The sequence below is a fragment of the Microtus pennsylvanicus genome, chromosome 7 (genome assembly GCF_037038515.1).
Source record: "Microtus pennsylvanicus isolate mMicPen1 chromosome 7, mMicPen1.hap1, whole genome shotgun sequence".
NCBI lineage: Eukaryota > Metazoa > Chordata > Mammalia > Rodentia > Cricetidae > Microtus > Microtus pennsylvanicus.
Window position 1 is genome coordinate 122,001,915 of NC_134585.1, and position 17,270 is coordinate 122,019,184.

The 17,270-nt window shown below is 53.5% G+C and overlaps 1 protein-coding gene across 3 annotated transcripts; it reads right to left on the reverse strand.

Moving 5' to 3' along the window:
• Window positions 1-1,369: 1,369 nt before the first annotated feature.
• Window positions 1,370-17,270, reverse strand: Dennd4b (DENN domain containing 4B). 3 transcript variants are annotated; one of them, XM_075978306.1, is made up of 28 exons: window positions 17,180-17,270; window positions 14,494-14,833; window positions 13,631-13,883; window positions 13,309-13,378; window positions 12,960-13,129; window positions 12,642-12,886; window positions 11,790-11,856; window positions 11,642-11,700; window positions 11,345-11,489; window positions 10,953-11,128; window positions 10,725-10,825; window positions 10,064-10,279; window positions 9,530-9,675; window positions 9,072-9,211; window positions 8,861-8,987; window positions 7,806-8,012; window positions 7,361-7,489; window positions 6,150-6,375; window positions 5,540-5,707; window positions 4,690-5,078; window positions 4,431-4,553; window positions 4,067-4,236; window positions 3,843-3,984; window positions 3,421-3,654; window positions 2,747-2,873; window positions 2,490-2,655; window positions 2,347-2,411; window positions 1,370-2,256 (listed from the first exon to the last, which is right to left on the reverse strand). In XM_075978306.1, the coding sequence occupies exons 2-28, from the start codon at window positions 14,808-14,810 to the stop codon at window positions 2,111-2,113; spliced, it is 4,524 nt and encodes a 1,507-aa protein (XP_075834421.1). In that variant the 5' UTR covers window positions 14,811-14,833; window positions 17,180-17,270; the 3' UTR covers window positions 1,370-2,110. The 3 variants fall into 3 exon arrangements, with proteins under 3 accessions (XP_075834421.1, XP_075834420.1, XP_075834419.1); XM_075978305.1 differs by lacking the exon at window positions 17,180-17,270 and adding an exon at window positions 16,681-16,835; XM_075978304.1 differs by lacking the exon at window positions 17,180-17,270 and adding an exon at window positions 15,590-15,689.

Consider the following 17,270-nt stretch of genomic DNA (forward strand, 5'->3'; position numbering starts at 1 on the left):
AGGACACTGGAAAAATATCCTCAGGAAAGAATGGGAAGGATTCTTTGACTACTAAGTCCTAAGAATTAGAAGTAACGCTTAAAAAAAAAAAAGACAGGGTCTCACTAAAGCACCATAGCTAGCCTGGAATTCCTAATATAATATAGACCAGGCTGGCCCAGAGCTCACAGAATGCCTGCCTCTAAGCAGATGGTAGGATTAAAAGGTGTCCTGCCAACCCTAGCTTGAGTTACTTCTTTGGCCACTCACTACTCCTAGGGATTTGCACTGACATTTTATGTAAATCCTGTCCTCCAAGGTTGCCCATGCCCTTCTTCCCCAAGGCATTTGTTTTCTTAGCTCATTCCCTTTGGTAACTGGTTCTGTAGCTTCTAGGAGTTGCTTCCTGTGTTTATTTCATTACACAAGAAAAAGAGAGAAAATTCTAGATGGGCCTGAGATAGAAAAATGATGCCTGAGGAGCTAGATAGACAGCGCAATAGTTAAGGTCCAGCACCCGCATCAGGCAGCTCACAACTGCCTGCTCCAAGGGATCCACAGTGGGTACCTGCATATTTCACACACGCACACATCCACACAAGCACGCACGCACACAATTTTCAAGTTTAAAAGGAGTTGAAGACTGGAGATATATAGCTCAATAGTTAAAAGCACTTGCTTCTCTTGCAGAGGACCTGAGTTCTGTTCCTAGAATCCACATGGTGACTCTAGTTCCAGGATATTCAGCACCCTCTTCTGGCCTCTGTGGGTACTGCATGCATGTGGTATACATATATATTCTACGACATGCACACAACCCACATATACACATAAAATAATCTAAAAAATAAACTAAGGAAAAATGATGCCCATCTCCCTGGCACTCACACACGGAAGACTGTTACTCCTTGCTTCTTTCTTTCCATTGTTGTCTCCAAGGTTAGATCACAGTGAGGAGCACTGTCTGGAGCTAGAGCCACTAAGGAGAGCTGGGAGGACGGCCAGAGCTTCTGATACACAAGAGGGCTGGAAATGGCAACAAGTGAGGAGAGCTATCATCTTTGTGAAGGTACAGAAGAAGCTGGGGTCAGGGAGGGGACAGGAGGAGAGGAAATAAGGCAAAGATGAGCTCAGGGCCCCCAGAGAATGGAGTCTTTGTGTGGGGTACAGATGAGGGACAAGGGGGTGATTGTGTGGGAGGGCCGGAAGTGCCACGCAGGCTGGCACCACCATAGCCAGCACTGGATTCACCCTTCTGCACCAAGAGCTTCCTATAAACCAAGTTGCAAGGATATACTTGATGGTTACAAAGAAAGGAAACACAGCGGAGAGAATGTGCAGCAAGGAAAGATAAGGTACCACCCCAAATCCAGAGAACAGGAGGCAGAGGGAAAAAAGACAGAAGCAGCTTTTACTATATTTACATCCAACAAAACTTTGCAGAGAACAATCCTTATTGCACAGGTCAAGGCCATGGACCGGAGAGGCATTTCCCAAGGTGGAGTGGACAAGAAGGATTGGAACTAGAAGAGGCACCAATTCTTCCCAAGGGAAGCTTGGGACTCCTCTGGGTCCCAGTGCATGGCTCTCAAGGAGTTACAAACTTAATTCCCTTCTCTTTCTTATGCTCCTTGAGAATCTAATAAGTGTAGGAGCTGTGGCTTCAGAATAAATAACTAAATAAAATTAAACGCTAGGATTGCCTTGGGCTCCTTTAGCAATGCCAGAGAAGAGAAGTGGGGATGAGACTCCTCCCATGGGGCAAAGGCTTAGGAGCTCGAAATCTTTCTAGTTGTTTTTTTAAAACAAAAACTTCTAAGTATCCCAGGGCACTACAGATCTGAGGATACCCTGGGAAGGAGGCCCTGGAAGAGGATGGAGAAAGAATGGACTTGTGCCAACTTCCCTAGCTCTCCTCAAAATCAGCATGAACAAATTGGGCAGGCTGGAGATAGGGGAATTGTGACTTTTGGTATCAGTGAGTCCCTCTTCCTGCTATTTCCACTTGGAGCCTATGGCTGAGCAGCCTGATTCAAAATCTTCCATGAAAGGAAGAGGGAGTCAGGCTATGTCTAGAATCCACTCTACCTCTCCTCTCCACCCAAGGCAGAAGAGGGGGGCTTAAGGGTCCCTAGCATTCCAAAGGTGCTCCAAAACATTTTCGACAGTCAATGGCCTTGGGAGTAGGCATCTGTGCCCGCCGCAGCCTCAGCTCCTCCTTGCCCATGCTGCTGGCCAGTTTGTTAAAGGCAGACTTGTACTTCTTGTCGAAGGCCACTAGGGTAGAGGATGGAAATTGATGCATTAGGACCTCCTCTCATGTCTGGTCCCACATCCCTTCTCTTCAGCATCCGATTGCACCTTTACCTATGTCCACGTGGTCTTTGCCCAGAGCAGCCATTGTCAGGAATAAGATCTCACGGTAGATTCCCCTGTAATAAACATAGAAGAGTATCAAAGAAAAGAGGTGCCAAGGCCAGGCCGAAGGCCCCCAGGTGAGCGCATCATACCTCTGCAGGTGCAGGCCAGTGGGAGGGGGCCCTAGGGTTTCCAGCAGGAGCCCAACAGCTTTATGAACCTCGTTAAGTCCAACATGGCGCATCACTGACTCCAGCAATGTCAAGCTAAGACATGAGGGCACTGGGCCTGGCCAGACTACTCGTTGTGGGATCTGGCCTGGATGAAAGGAAGGAAGGGTTACCAGGATCACCAAGCTTTCCAGATGAAGAGCCCGGCCCTTTCACTCCTAGATCAAGTACCAACTCACTGTGGACCCTCCAGAGAACATAGAGAGGTGGGCAGCTGTTGGGATCGGGGGTCAGGACATCCCACAGCAGACGAACATGCACAGAGGCTGGGTCAGGGGTTAGCCTAGGAGATGGTCCCTGGGAGGGCTGAGATAAGAAGAAAAAGTCAGAATGAGGCAGAGGGCAAGAAAAGGACAGACAGACAATGTTCAAAGGAACAGAGAGACATTACAGGACATAATAAAAGAGAAAGGGAAAGAACTTATTTGTGGTGTTATTGGTATTTGAGACAGGGTCTCACTATGCAGAGTAGGCAGGCCTGGAATTCACAGAGATCTACCCCACCGTATCTTGAGGAAAGAAATTCTCATCTACCAGTTCTTACGAATGAGGACTTCGTTTCCTTTATCACATCCCTAGCCCTGGGCCCTAGGATGTATGATGAATACTGGTGGAACAAACAGGAAAACATTAAGCCATTTTTTTTAGGGACGAGTCACTACATCAAGCACGTATTCCATTAGGTTCCTGCTTATGCCATTTGACAGATGACGACATGGAGGGCCAGAGAGGCAAAACTGTGCCTGGTAAAATGGTTTTTCTTCACTGCTACGGACAGAGAGGACTAGAAGACAAAGAGCTGAGAAGGAGGAGGGAAGCTCTCAAGAGACAAGGACTACACAAGGACACTGACCTGGCCGGGTGGGGGCTCATCGCGGGAGGTCAACACCAAGCCTGGTAGAATACTAGGTAGGCGTAGGCGTTGGAAATACCACAGGAGGTTCCAGAAGATGATGGGGTGGGCAGCGGGCAATTCAGGCAATGCCAACACCTCACTGCCTTCATTCTCCACCAAAGACTCCAGTTCCTTCCGCAGCACCAAGGGGCTCAGGTATGCCCATGCCCCTTCAGCTCTCCGGGAAGCACTCTGTGGGCAAGCAGGGAAGTGGTCAGAACATATATACTAATGGCCCTCACCCAGAGGTCATCTCCCAATAACTCAGCAAGTCCAAAAGCCTCTTGCATGTCCCTTGTCCTCTACCTGGCACCCATTTGATCTCCCCTCAACAGACAACACACTCCCACCTCCTCATGTTCCTCTGGCTCAGCCCTTACCCCCACATAGCCATTGCAGAGCTGGGGTTCATCCAGGGCAAGGCAGAGCCTCCGGTCACTGAGCACAGGGCCGGGACCCCCAGGGACAGGGGCATCTTGACTGCCACTGGCACCAGCAAGGGCAGACTGTGGGCTAGGGGCACTGCAGGGAAACAGCGGGAGGTGTCAGCTCTTTGAGCACCATCTGCCTGTCCCTCCCACAGCGCTTTTTCTGCTTTGGGCACCTGGGTCGAGAATCAAGGGTCTGGACACTGAGCAGGGGCACAAAGGAAGAGGCGCAGAAGGGGCAAGTTGTATTGAGGTTAGAGTCATCAGGTGCCCAGCCAGCCATGATTTCTTCATCGTACACCAGGGAGTCACAGGCACGGCACAAGGAGCAGCTGGACAGCAGAATCTGTGGGCAAGGAGACCCCAAGAAATGAGCCTTATTTGATTCCAGGGCCCCAAAGCCCATGCCCTTCCGTGCCCCTTCCATCTCGAAACCTCAGCCAGGCCTCCTTCCACCTCCTCCCCTTCCCCTGCCTTTGGGGGTGGGTGGATATGAGCTGTGTGTGTTCCAGCACAATGGTGTGGATGGGGTATGCTCACTTCCAGGGAAGGAGGCTGGAAAGGTCCAGGGGTGTCACTGAGACGCTCTGAGGAACGGCGAAGGCTCAGGCTGCTAAGAGAAGACTCTGAAAGATCCCACTCACTGCCCAGAGAGGCGGAACTCTGCCATTACAAGAGAAAGCACAGTCAGCTAGTCCTCCGCTCCTCTCCCTTAGGGTGCTGCTTTCAGCCACTCTCAGAGTCACTTTGGGGGCATTCTCCCAGTCAGCAGCCCTCCTCTCCCTTTCTCATTGGCTACCTCAGAAGCGGTGGATCCAGGGCGTTCTCGGGGCCACAGCAGGCTATCCATGGGACTTCGGCGGGCCGCAGGAGGAAGGTCAGTGGGCAACTCAGGTGGGGGGATGCGGGAGACAGAGGAGCGGCGGGAAGGGGTGAGCAGCTGTTGGAGGCGGGCACCCAGCCCTTTTCTGGGGGTACCCACCTCCTCCTGACAGCCACTAGTTTTGGGACCCCGCCCACTTATCCCTTCTAGGGCCTCAGTGGAGCGGGTACTGAGGGCTGAGCCAGAGCCCCCTGGGCTTCCTCCAGGTGCCAGTTCTTCCCCCGTCAGACTTAGGTCTGACAGACTTCCATCCTGCCAAGGCACAGGTGATCCACGGGGTTCGAGGACCCCCAAGGCCTCTATCACTGCAGGTCAAAGAGAATGGAGAGATGGAGTCCTGTGCTCCCCCCACTGCTCTACCACAAGTAAACACAACTCGTGCAGCGGAACTCAGAAGTCAGGAGCACTGGCTGCTTGCCCTGAGGACCCACATGGCAGCTCACAACCATGTGTAACTCCAGTTCCAGGGGCTCGGATACCCTCCCTGGCCTCCATGAGTACCAGGGATACAGGTGACACACTGACATACATGCAGGCAAACACCCATACACATACAATACAATGTCTAGAATGCAAACTGTATAAACCAACAAACCCGAGCATCACAACTCACCATAACACTTAGGCAAGATTGCCTCAAGGGCCTATAGGCCCGCTAAGGTACAGGGAGCTGCCCTAAAGACGGCCCCAGTCTCTCTTTCTCTACTGAAGAGTTGTTAGGAGAGTTCGATGGGAGGATGAAGGAAGGTCAGATAAGGGTACTTACTGTGCGCTACACCAGCCTCCACAGTGGGCTGTGCCCCTCGAGCACTGCCTAGGCTGCCACTCTTGACCAGGCGCCCGGTGGGTGAGGATGGCTCCCGCAGACTTCGCCCTGCCCAAGTCGTCTGGCGCTGAAGAGGACGTGTTGGGGAGGGGCGCTCCAGACAGGGTTCTGTAGAAAGCACAGACTGAAGCGGCCCCTTGGGTAGACCTGGGTTTTGCAGTGTTTCTCCCCCGTAGAACTTTATCCCTCTGCTACCAAACAAATGCAGGTTATCCACACACAGAAAGGCCTGCCAGGCCTAGTTGTCTGGGTCTCTCCTGGAACTCACTCTGTAGACCAGGCTGGTCTTGAATGCACAGAGATCTGTCCCCCTCTGCCTCAGGAGTGCTGGGATCAAAGGATTGTGCCACCACTACCTTCCCCCACTTTTTTTTTCTTTTAATACAAATTCCCACTACGTATTCCAATCTGGCCTGGAAGTCACTATGTAGCACAAGATGGCCTTGAATTTGCAACAGTCAATCATCCTGTCTGAGTTTCCCAAGTGGCAGGACTTCAGGTGTGAACCATCACGTCTGGCACCGTAGCTATCTGGCCAGTCCCTACCCACCTGTCTGAGAGCTGCCCGACTCTTGATGTACAGCCACCTGCTGCTGCTGCTGCTGCTGCTGCTGCTGCTGCTGCTGCTGCTGCTGCTGCTGCTGCTGCTGCTGCTGCCGCCGTCTGTCTTTCAAGGGCTGGCGGAACTGAGCAGCCCCCAAGACAACATTCCGGAGCTTGGCCCAGCGTAGGCGTCCACCTGGTGTACCAGATGGCCATTTGCTTTCCAGCACAGCCTGTCAATCACAATGCCCACTTAGTGATGTCTTAGCTCCCGTCCTGACCCCAGGGACCACCTTTTTCTCTAAACATGCTGGCTAGGACTATCTAGCCAATAGCTCACCCAGAAAGAGAAGCCCCAATTGAGGCATTATCAGTAACAATGGAGTAATGGAGAAAAGTGTATCTAGTCTCTACTATTCATCCATTATCTGTCTGCCTATCTATCTATCTATCTATCTATCTATCTATCATCTATCTATCTATAATCTATCTATCAATCAATCTATCATCTATCTATATCTATCTATCTATCTATCTATCTATCTATCTATCTATCTATCTATCTATCATCTATCGATATAGGGACCCACTATGTAGCCCTGGCTGCACTGGAACTCACTCTGTAGACCAAGGATGGCCTTGAACTCACAGAGATCCTCCTGCCTCTGCCTCCTAAATGCCGGTATTAAAGGTGTGCATCATCATGCCCAGCTAGACTCCATTTGTAAACTGAATGGCTTTGAAGAAATAATCTCAACAGCTTGACTATTCCTTATCTGAAAAACAGGAGGCAGTTTGTATTATGGTTAAGAGGCTGAATTCTGGATGTAATTTTGCTTACATTCTGACTCACTAACTTGCTTACTGTGGGACTTGGGAAAAATTACAAATTCTCTGCAACCTCAATTCCTGTAATAGGGGGGAATGACCATTCTATGCCCTGTGGCACTGTGGGGATAAAATAAATTAAAATATGTATCTGGAACAGTGTCTGGCATGGAGTTTAACGCTGTTGTAAATAAGAATCAAAGTAGCTAAATCTGAAAAACCAAAACCCAAAACTAAACAAAAAGCCTTCTGTCTGTGCAAAGGCAACACGAAAGCACAGATGACAGTGACTACAGGACCAGAGAATGGGGACAGCAGCAGCTGTCAAAGAACAGCATTCTCTCTAAACCAGGTCCCAGCACAGACTGCCATCCTACCCAAATTAAGTACCTTGTTGTAGTAGCCGTAGGTGATGGTGTTGGGCACAATGCCTGCCCGCCGCATGTCTAGCATGACTTTCACAGACAGCACGGGCTGCCCATAGTGTGAGCAGAGCTGCATCAACACCCGGTAACACACCTAGGCCAAGAGAGGCACAGGATGTCAGGATGTAAGGGATTTACTGCGACCCAAGTTGCCGAGTCTCAGCAAGCACCCTCTTCCAGCCTCCTAATTCCTGGAGGACTCACTGGCTCCCGGCAGCTCCTTTCTGTAGCTCTGGATGCCCTGCAGTCTCCACAGCTTAACCCTGCACATGCTCATGCCCTCTGATTGTGGCAGAGCAGCTCCTCAACTCTGGCTGCCCCTCCACTCTACCCGGTCTCCAGCAAGTTTCCCTCTGTCCCTAGAGCTGCACAGCCTTGCTGGGATTAGGGGGGGAGTAGGAAATGCCAACCTCATCAGGGAGCACCACCTTGCGGCTCTCCATCTCACGCAACACGTGGTAGGCTTTGTGCAGGGCTCGCACCCGGGAGGGCGCCGAACGCACATAGGCAGGCAGGCACAGGAACCACAGTCCATAGCAGTGACCTAGTAGGCACCGGGCCCAAAGCTCAGGCACAGTGGCTGACTTCTGGGCCATTCGCTGTGCGACCTTCATCTCCTAGGTGGGGCAAGGGAAGACACACCGAGGTAAAGATCCTTCCCCAAAGGCCAGCACAAATCTTTATTTCTTTATTTCTTTTGGTTTTTTTGAGACGGGGTTTCTCTGTGTAATAGCTCTGGCTGTCCTGGAACTTGCTCTGTAGACCAGGCTGACCTTGAACTCAAAAAAGATCCCCTACCTCTGCCTCCCAAATGCTGGGATTGAAGGTATGTGCCACCACTGCCTGGCACAAATATTTTTTTCTCTTGATATTTTTCTGAAATAGTGTCTTGTCGTGTGGCCTAGACTGGATTCAAACACCAGTTCTTGCCTCAACCTCCTGAGTGCAGGACAATGTGAGAAGCAGCACTCTCCTGAGACACGGTCTGTGTTCTAAGGATGTCCGAGGGCTGAGGCACTGCCTAACTTACAACCTCCTGGGTGCCTCCGTAGGGCAGGGTAGCCTGGCCCTGGATTATGAGTGGGCACCCTGCAAGATGTAGCTGGCTCCTCCTGATGGCAAATGACACTGGTAACAAAGGCTAGTTTTTGTACAGCATTTTGTTGTTTTTTTTCTTTGTTTGTTTTTGGAGACAGGATCTTACTATGTAGCTTTGACTGTCCTGGAACTCACTACGTAGACCAGGCTGGCCTCGAACTCAGAGATCTGCCTTTCTCTGCCTCCTGACTGCTGAAGTCATGCATCACTATGCCCGGCTGTAGAGTGTGGGGTTTGTTTGTTTGTTTATGGACCAAGCTTATGTAAACCTCCCAGCAGTTTTATGGGATAAGCACCATCAGTAACCTCACGAAGCAATAACCACTGTACCGGGTCAGGTTCCCCTATGCGGCCTATTGCTAGTTACCTGTTTGGTTCGGCGAGGCGCAGGACTGCTAGGGGCACTACGGGATGGGCCGGGCACAGGCAGCGCTCCCTGTTGTTCCTGAGGAGACTCAAATAGTTCAGCTCTTAGCTCTGGAAACCCATCATAACTGGAGAGAAGAGGCAACATGAGGGCAGTTAGCACAGGGCCAAGCATGGGCCTTGGGGCAGGCGAGAGGAGGAGACAGTCTTACCAGTACTGGGGAGCAGATTCACTGCCTTCCAGTACTGGGGGATCCTCTGGGGGTGTGATGAAGACAGTGAGCTCACTTCCTGAGAGCTCCTCCAGTTCCACTAAGGGTGTTGGCTCAGGCTTCTCCTGCTCTGGGTGGACCTGGAACAGGATGGGAAAAGGATTAGTGTTAACAGAGCCAGGGACCCCAAAAGATGGTGTCTCCCAGAAAAACCCGTTCATGGGGAAGGAGTCCTGAAGAGCCATCTGGAGGGGAAAAGTCAAGAATGAAAGGACAGTAAAGCAGAAGAAGCTGACCATGTCTGGCTGCACAAGTTGTATTGTCTGTGCTTTGTCTAATTCCAGCTGTCCATCACAGCCACGCTGAGAAACACAGTGAACAGTGGACTGGAGATAACCAAGACAACCAGGAGGAACCCGGTGGCAGTTGGTACATACAGAAGGGACAAGGCTCAATACCTTATCGACACAAGAGTCAAAGAACTCAAGGGCAGCATGGCGGGCAGAGCCGAAAGAGCATTCCTCGATGAACTGTGAGAACATCTGTGTGTGCAGCAGCTGGGAGTACAGCTTGTGGCTCGAGCGTTCCCGGGACTTGAGGAAACCTGGGGGGTCAGGCTGGGTCACAAGGGGGTTGCCACAGTTCTCTATCTGCCACAGCCCTCTCCCCCTTGTACCCAGCTCTTAGCTCTCGTCATTCAGGATCTATGGCTCTCAAAGTCACACTTCTCCCACAGACGAGCTCAGTTCTCCAACACCACAGCTGTCCTTCAACAGACCTGTACCTGACTGCTGCTCCCCACCAAGGGCTCCCAGACAGCAGGACACATTCACCTGCATGCCCTTATCCTCCAAGACCAGAGGAGGGGAGGAACACTCAGTCTCTCCGCTCCCAGGCTCCCAGTCAGTGTCCCTCTCGCTTTCCTCAGGAAGCCCAGCCCCTAACCACGCCCTCCCTCAAATCTCTTTACAAAGACAGGCTGTCTTATTTACCCTGAAGGTAGAAAAGGTTGTCGACGTCACGAGACCCCTCAGAGGGGGCCTCGGTGAGGGGACGCAGGAAGTCCCTGTAGCCTTTGAGCAGACAAGCCATGAAGCGCAGAAAGGCTCCCTGGACTTCCCGCTCCAGGCGTGTCCGGCGGCCACACACTGCCTCGTAGTCTGTCAGCAGGAATTCCAGGGAGGCCTCCTCTTCTGGTCCAGTGTAAGCTGGGAATCAAAACATCTAAGAGTCAGGGTTAGCACCCACAGGGCTGACCCCATCCTGTTTTTCACACAGATGTCTTCATCCCCAAAAACATTTTTCTCTGCTCCCCTCACTGCCTCTCCCCTCCAACCCTCTCCCAAGGTTCTCATGCTCCCAATTTACTCAGGAGATCTTGTCTTTTTCTACTTCCCATGTAGATTAGATCCTTGTACATCTCTCTTAGGGTCCTCATTGTTGTCTAGGTTCTCTGGGATTGTGAATTGCAGGCTCACCTTTCTTGATGGGCTCAAAAATGCTGCTCCCCTGCCCCTCCTCCTTTATTTCACTCCTACCAAACTCAACTCCTGTAATCACTTCAGAGATCTATTGGTCCCTGGACCCTCCCCTCAGTTTGGAGATTGGAGGCCAACAACAGCCTCCAGCCTCTCAAGCCCATAGGCTTCTCACTCTGGTCCAGCTGCTGGTACAGATTCGTCAGTGTGGCCAGCAAAAGCTTGTATGGTCTGCGGGGCAGGGTCCTAGCAGAGAGGGGCTTCTTCTCCTCCGTTCTAAGAGATAACATAAGGAGAAAGGATGATGAAGCTTCTACAAGGTCTTTTTTGAGCCAACATGAACTCACACACCAGCCCTTGCATGCTCTCCTCCCTCGCCCACAAATGATACTTAGCCTCATACTGGAAGAGTGTGTTGGTATCGAGATCAACACAGATGACATCAGGAGGTGGGTCGTGCAGATCGAAATAACTGGAGTGGATACCCACAATGAAGGGCACAGGGGCGCTCAGCACATCCGCCAGCACCAGCGGGCACAGCGGAATGTAGGGGCACTGCCAGTGCAGTGGGAAGATCATCTAAAGCACCAACCAGTGAGAACCAGTGAGCACAGGGCCCTGACCTTGAGGAAGTGGGGCTAAGCCCGAAGAAAACCCCGGCTCTAACAACTACACCCAGACAGAGACCGAGGACCCTCTCCCTATGGCGAGAAAAGGAGAAGAACCAAGGTCTGAATGAAGGGACACCAGAAAAGAGCAACTTTGGAGAAGTAGACTAGATAAGATGGCACTCACTGAGACAAGGGCCTCGCAGACACTGGTGAGCAGATCTGGCCGCAGCGAGTGGACCAGCAGTTTGTGCTCCGTGAGCACAGCCAGCAGCAATGTAATAGCCAATTCTGGGCCCAGGTTCTGCAGCAGCTGCAGAAAGCTAGCACCACTGTGGGACGTGAAGGGAGAGAAGGATCAGCAGGAGACTCGGGAGCTGGACACAGATGCCACTGGGGCCAGTCTGCCACGGTCTCAGCAGCCGTACCCATACCTCTTATTATACCCATGTCGCCAAAGGCCCCCCCCGATTTAGGCACATACCTGAGGGGCAGGGGTGAGGAGACAGGCTGACAGAGGAGCAGGTTGTCATAGGGAGACATCTGGAGAGGAGCCACAGGTCAGGATACTCATGGCCAGCTCCTGCCGACTCCTCTCCTTCCATCAGCCCAGCCCCAGGCTCACCTCTCACCTGCACTAGGATGCGTGGTCTCTGTGGGGAAGGGAACGGGACGTTGTGAATGAAGTGGGAGATGTGCCTAGGGAGAGAGGGAGAAGGTGAGGCTGACTCCTCGGTCTGTCCCTGACCAATCCCGCCACATATTCTCAAGACCTCACTGCTCCCTGAACCCCGCCCCTTGTCCTGGATCAGCTTTATACATAGGTCTTACTTAGATTAGAAGAGCGATCCCCTTGCCTGAAATCCCCTCATCTACACAATGAGTTCCAGGCCAGCCAGGGCTACCATGGGAACATCTTTAAAAAGAATAAAAAAATAAATAAACTGAGGCAGAGGCAGGCGGATCTCTGTGAGTTCGAGACCAGCCTGGTCTACAAGAGCTAGTTCCAGGACAGGCTCCAAAACCACAGAGAAACCCAGTCTCGAAAAACAAAAAAAAAAACAAAACAAAAAAATTTAAATAAATAAATAAACTGGGCGTGGTGGACGCCTTTAATTCCCACGCTCAGGAAGTCACCTCTGTAACTTTGAGGCCAGCCTGGTCTATACGGAGTTCCAGGCCACCTGGGGCTGGAAGTAAATAAACAGCAAGTCCTGTTTCATAAGTAAATAAACAAATAAATAAAAATAAGAACAGATCTGTGCTGAGCATACATAGACCTAGCTAAGCCCCAACTAACAAGTGCAGGCTAGATTCCAGGCTCCACTTACCCATAGCCAGTAGCTTAAATGGACAAACTATATAACAAAACAGAGCAGCCCTGTCTCCTGGGGGCTCAGCGTACCCCCAATTCCATTCTAGTGTCTCCCATTTATCCTCTCTAATGCCTCACAACTCCCCAGTGTCAGGAAAGCCATGCTCACGCTTCCAAGGGCAGACGGTGGGGGCCTGAGACGGAGTAGCGGTAAAGGAAGGTGAGGAAGGCTCTGAAGGCTGGGAAGGCTGGCCAGCGGGACAGCACAGCAATGGCGCGACGGCTGCGCACGGCTCGGCCTCCCAGTGCCCGGCCCCGTTCCACGGCACTCAACAAGCCCAGTGCCCGTGCCTGCCTCTCTGACAGCCTGGCTCTCGGGAACGCTTCATAGAACTGCAAGGCGGCACCATACACCTGGCAGGGGTATAGGGATGATCAGACGGGTTCTTGTATTGTGAGGCCCCCGTACCACACCCCACACACCCACCTTATCACCGGCAGCCCCTGTGAGCACAAAGGTGGAGAAGACGGGCACCGGGTACTTGGTCTGGGCAGGCCAGCACTCAACAGTGGCTCCCATGGGCAGGCAGAAGACTGGCACTGACTCGGGCAGCGGGAATGCCTCATTGTCTTCCTGTGGGTAGCGGCCCAGCAGCTCTGTACCCCAGCAGAAAAGCACACATCAGAGTGAAGCGATCCGTTAGATTCCAAGTAAAGAAACTAGAAGATCCCAGAGAAGGGCTAGATGGCAAAGGGAAGTCAGTTCTGGGGTCACTGAACTTACCAAGAGGCACCATGGAGGGTCAAAGGATAGGAAGGACAAAAGGGCCACTCACCTGCCTCATACACCAGCGTGTTGGCCTTGGCCAGGCCCACCTTGTAGCACAGGTACACTGCTGGGCCCCACTGCCCCAGAAACGACAAGAGATAAGTAGACACATCACTAACAAAGGTTTCTGGGGCCCATCTTCTCTCTCTACCACCCTTTGGGTGTCTTTTGTCTTCCACGCTGCCCCTAATTCCAGTCCTCCCAGCCAAGCCACCTCTCATCTGGCTCTGGTGTCATGGCCTTGGTTCCCAAATACCCTTTGTTCCCCATGTCTACACCCTTACACCAATGGCCCAGGTTTTAGCTATCAATACCACAGTACCACTCACCATGCCAGGGTTGAGGTTGCGTGGCAACCGGCAGTAAGTGTGAGGAGTGCCCTCACCCTTGCTGGGAAGAACCAGGCAAAGGTCAGTGATGCCCAGGGCATGCAATCCTGCCCCCTCTGCTGCCCGCCGGTACAGGAGGTAGGTGCGAGGATGCCCAGGGCCTGGAGGGGCCAAGTTGGCTGAGTGACTATATGGTGTCGTGTCAAGCACTTGGAAGCCAGGTTTAGGACGTTCCTTCCCTTCATATAACACCCTTGGCACAGAGAGCACAGACATCAAGAGGTCAGCACAGAAAGACGGGATCTACCTACCTGCTCTCCTAAACTTGCCATGCTCTCTCACCCTTGTCAAAGGCTAGTAGTACAGCCCACCTTACTCTGTCTTCCAGGATCCTTGCCTTTACCTCTCAATCAATAACCATCCCTGCAAGCCATGCCCTCCCCGGTTCTTTTTTTTTTTTTTTTTTTTTTTGGTTTTTTGAGACAGTGTTTCTCTGTAGCTTTGGAGCCTGTCCTGGAACTAGCTCACAGAGATCCACCTGCCTCTGCCTCCCGAGTGCTGGGATTAAAGGCATGAGCCACCACCACCCGGCTGCCCTTCCCAGTTCTTGAGTAAGCACCAAAACTGTCAGACTCTTGGCAAAGTTCCTCACAAGGTTATCCACTTGATATCCCAAACCAGCCAGTGAGGAGTTGCTAAAGAAGCACTCATTGGCTAGTAAGCAGCAACGCAGGCAGTAAGCCCCTCCTCTCAGACCTCTAGCCCATCCCACGTGCCTCCTCTCAACCCTTATCACCTCTTCTTAGTTCACTCAACAGTCCCTCCCAGCTCCCCCCAGTGCCAGCATGGATAGGGGTACACACCCCAGCTCAACGAGGGGGGGCTTGTCACGCCCCCTGCGGTAGCAGATGACTGGCTGAGTTCCACCCAGGAGCCCAGCACTGAGCTCCAAGGGGTGGCCACCAGCAGATGTCTGGATGCACGTGTAGCCCTGGGGCACCTCCTCGCCCAGTGCTCTAGCAATGACTGCCACATCTGTAATAGGTTCCGCTGGCCTAGGAGGGCGCCGGGGCCCAGTAGGTTCAGGAACCCAGGTCTCCTCAGGCATAGGTGCTCCATCTCCTGCAAGCCCAGCCACCACGAAATAATCCACCAATCGGGGAGGCCGCTCCTCAGCCATGGCCCCCCCTTCACTCACGGCATCTGGAATGGTCAATTGAGAAAAAGATGAAGCAAGAGAGGCTAGTGTTCCCATGGCAACCAGAGGCTAGTGTTCCCATGGTTCCCACGGACCCCTGCCCCTTTCCTCTTCCTAGTTCTTCTAAGGAAAGGTAGATGATCAGCCAATCCTGATCTCTCCCACCTGTGACATCACCAGACTCTCACATCCCACCATGGCTCCTTAGAGACCACTAGGTCCCTCCTTCTTAGTGACATCAGCTCCCTCTTCCCAAAGAACCCAAACTCCACTCTACAACACACAAATGCCACTGCTCACCTAGCCCTTTAAAGGCCTGCCCCTCTTCACCCCTCCAGTTAGACCTCAGAGAACACAGTGTTTTCTGTAAAGGCCTGAAGTCCCATCATTCACTCTGGCCACCCCAACCTTAACTTAGTCTTTTCACAGGTCTCTGGCCTTCCTGCTCTGGTAGCAACTCCACAAGAACCTTCTGACACGGCTAATGCTCTTAAATCACCATCCTCACATTTTTAGAAGACCCCACAGGTTTCTGGGAAGGCTTGTAAAACCCAAGATTTAGATTCTGTTTAGACTTCAAGTATCCTTTTCTTTCCTAGCTTAACTTTACCAAGTTGGCCAAGCTCTCAACTCCAGACCCTTAGGTGTCTGTAAGTTAGGTACAAAGGGACTATGGGAGATAGCTCCAGCCATTCCATGCCAATGCCACCCAGACCCAGACAGAATCAGGCCCACAACAGCCTACTGGTAACTTTTCTCACCTGCCTTCATGGCCTGACCCTGAGGAGTGGGAGCCCCAAGAGTCCTGAGGTGCCCCAGGGTGGGTGCTGAAGGTGGGAAGAAGCCTGGTGGGTGGCTTGCAAGGGGCTAGAGGCTGGGAGAGTGCTTCAGAGGGGAAGGGAGGTTACTTCCTGGAGCGGGTGCGAAGGGGAAGCTGCAGCTCAGCAGAAGTCAGCCTATGGGTGTGTGGTAGCGATGGGAGGGGGAGAGCACCGCGGAAGATGCCCGCAGAGCATCAGACCAAGGCAAACCCCACACTGAGAACCCTGGGCAAGGCAAGGGAAACTCCCAACGTCTCCAGGATGCATAGTCTATTCAACCTCCCTCAGAGAACCGGAGCCAAGTCAGCTCTCTTCTTAACCTGGCCTCTGGACACACATGCCCCAACTCAAGCTAAATTTAGCTTGAGCTTCTCCACATCTGAGGTGAAGCCAGGAGTCAGCGTCAGCCTCCTGATTTAACTCCACGACTCAGCTCCCTCTCTCATCCACTGTAGGCCAAAAGGAGCTCTGTGCCCCCAGTCAGCAGGCAAAAGCCGTTAGATGAGACCCTCTATAGTTAAGTGGGTGGCTCCGGACCAACAGGACTTGTGCATACAAGCCTACCCTCACCTAGCCAGGAGAGAGTCCTATAAAATGCAGCCCCTTCACCCTTGGGGAAAACAACGGCAGTGGAACCACACTAGGTCCCAGCACCCACATGCCGGATGTCGGGAAGTCGGGGCTGGGGCAGAGGGCGCGCAGCGGGGGAGGTGGCTGAGCAAGGGGCCAGAGGGCCGAGAGGAGCGCGCGCAGGCTGCCGAGAACGTGACGGCAGCAGCGCCAGCAGCCGCGTGACCCTAGCGGGAAGGAGGGGTGCTCTGGCTTGAGCGCCCGCGGGAGCTCCAGAGTATAGGGTGCCGGGCACAGCTAGCTAGCTCCGGGTGGCGCCCTCCCCTCCACTTTCACTTCCCTGGGAGGGAGGAAGCGGAACCAGATGCGCAGCGCAGAAGAACAGCTGGGGACAGTCCCTGGCGCCGACCGCCCTCCGCCCGCCCTTCCCCGCCCGCCGCCCCGCCCGGTCCGGCCCCTACCTGCCTGCCCTGGGACTCCCCAGCCGGCCCGCTGGCGGGTGGCTTGGAGGGCGGGCTGGCGGGCCGGCGGGCGGCCGGGCTGCTATCCAGCCCCGGACATTGCGCGCTCGACTTGGGAGCCGCTCGCGCCTGGGCTGAAGGAAGATGAGGCGGGCGAGAGCGCCGGGCACGGTGGAGAGATCTGGGCGGTCCCAGCGTCCCCGCGCGGCGCAACGCGGGGACTGCTGCCGCGCCGCTAGCTCCGGCCGCGCGGTCCTCCGGCTGCCCCGGTGCTGGGGACCCCGCGCTCTTCCGCGCGCCCTGCTTTCTCCACTCACCCCCCCAACCCAAGAGCCGCGAGCACCGCCGCTATTCCACCCCCCCCAACCGGGCCCGCGGCCGTGACCCTGGCTAGCTCCGGCCCAGCACCCTGCCGCCTGCAGCGCGACCCCTGGTGGCTGGGAGGGCCCCCTGCAACCAAGCGGATCCCCACCACCCAGCGGACGAGCAAGACACTGACCCCAGGTGGCCCCCAAGTCAGAGCCGGTGCTCCCGTCCTGCCCTCCGTCCAACAATCAGATGTGGCCACTGTGCCACGGTGAAGGCCCTGA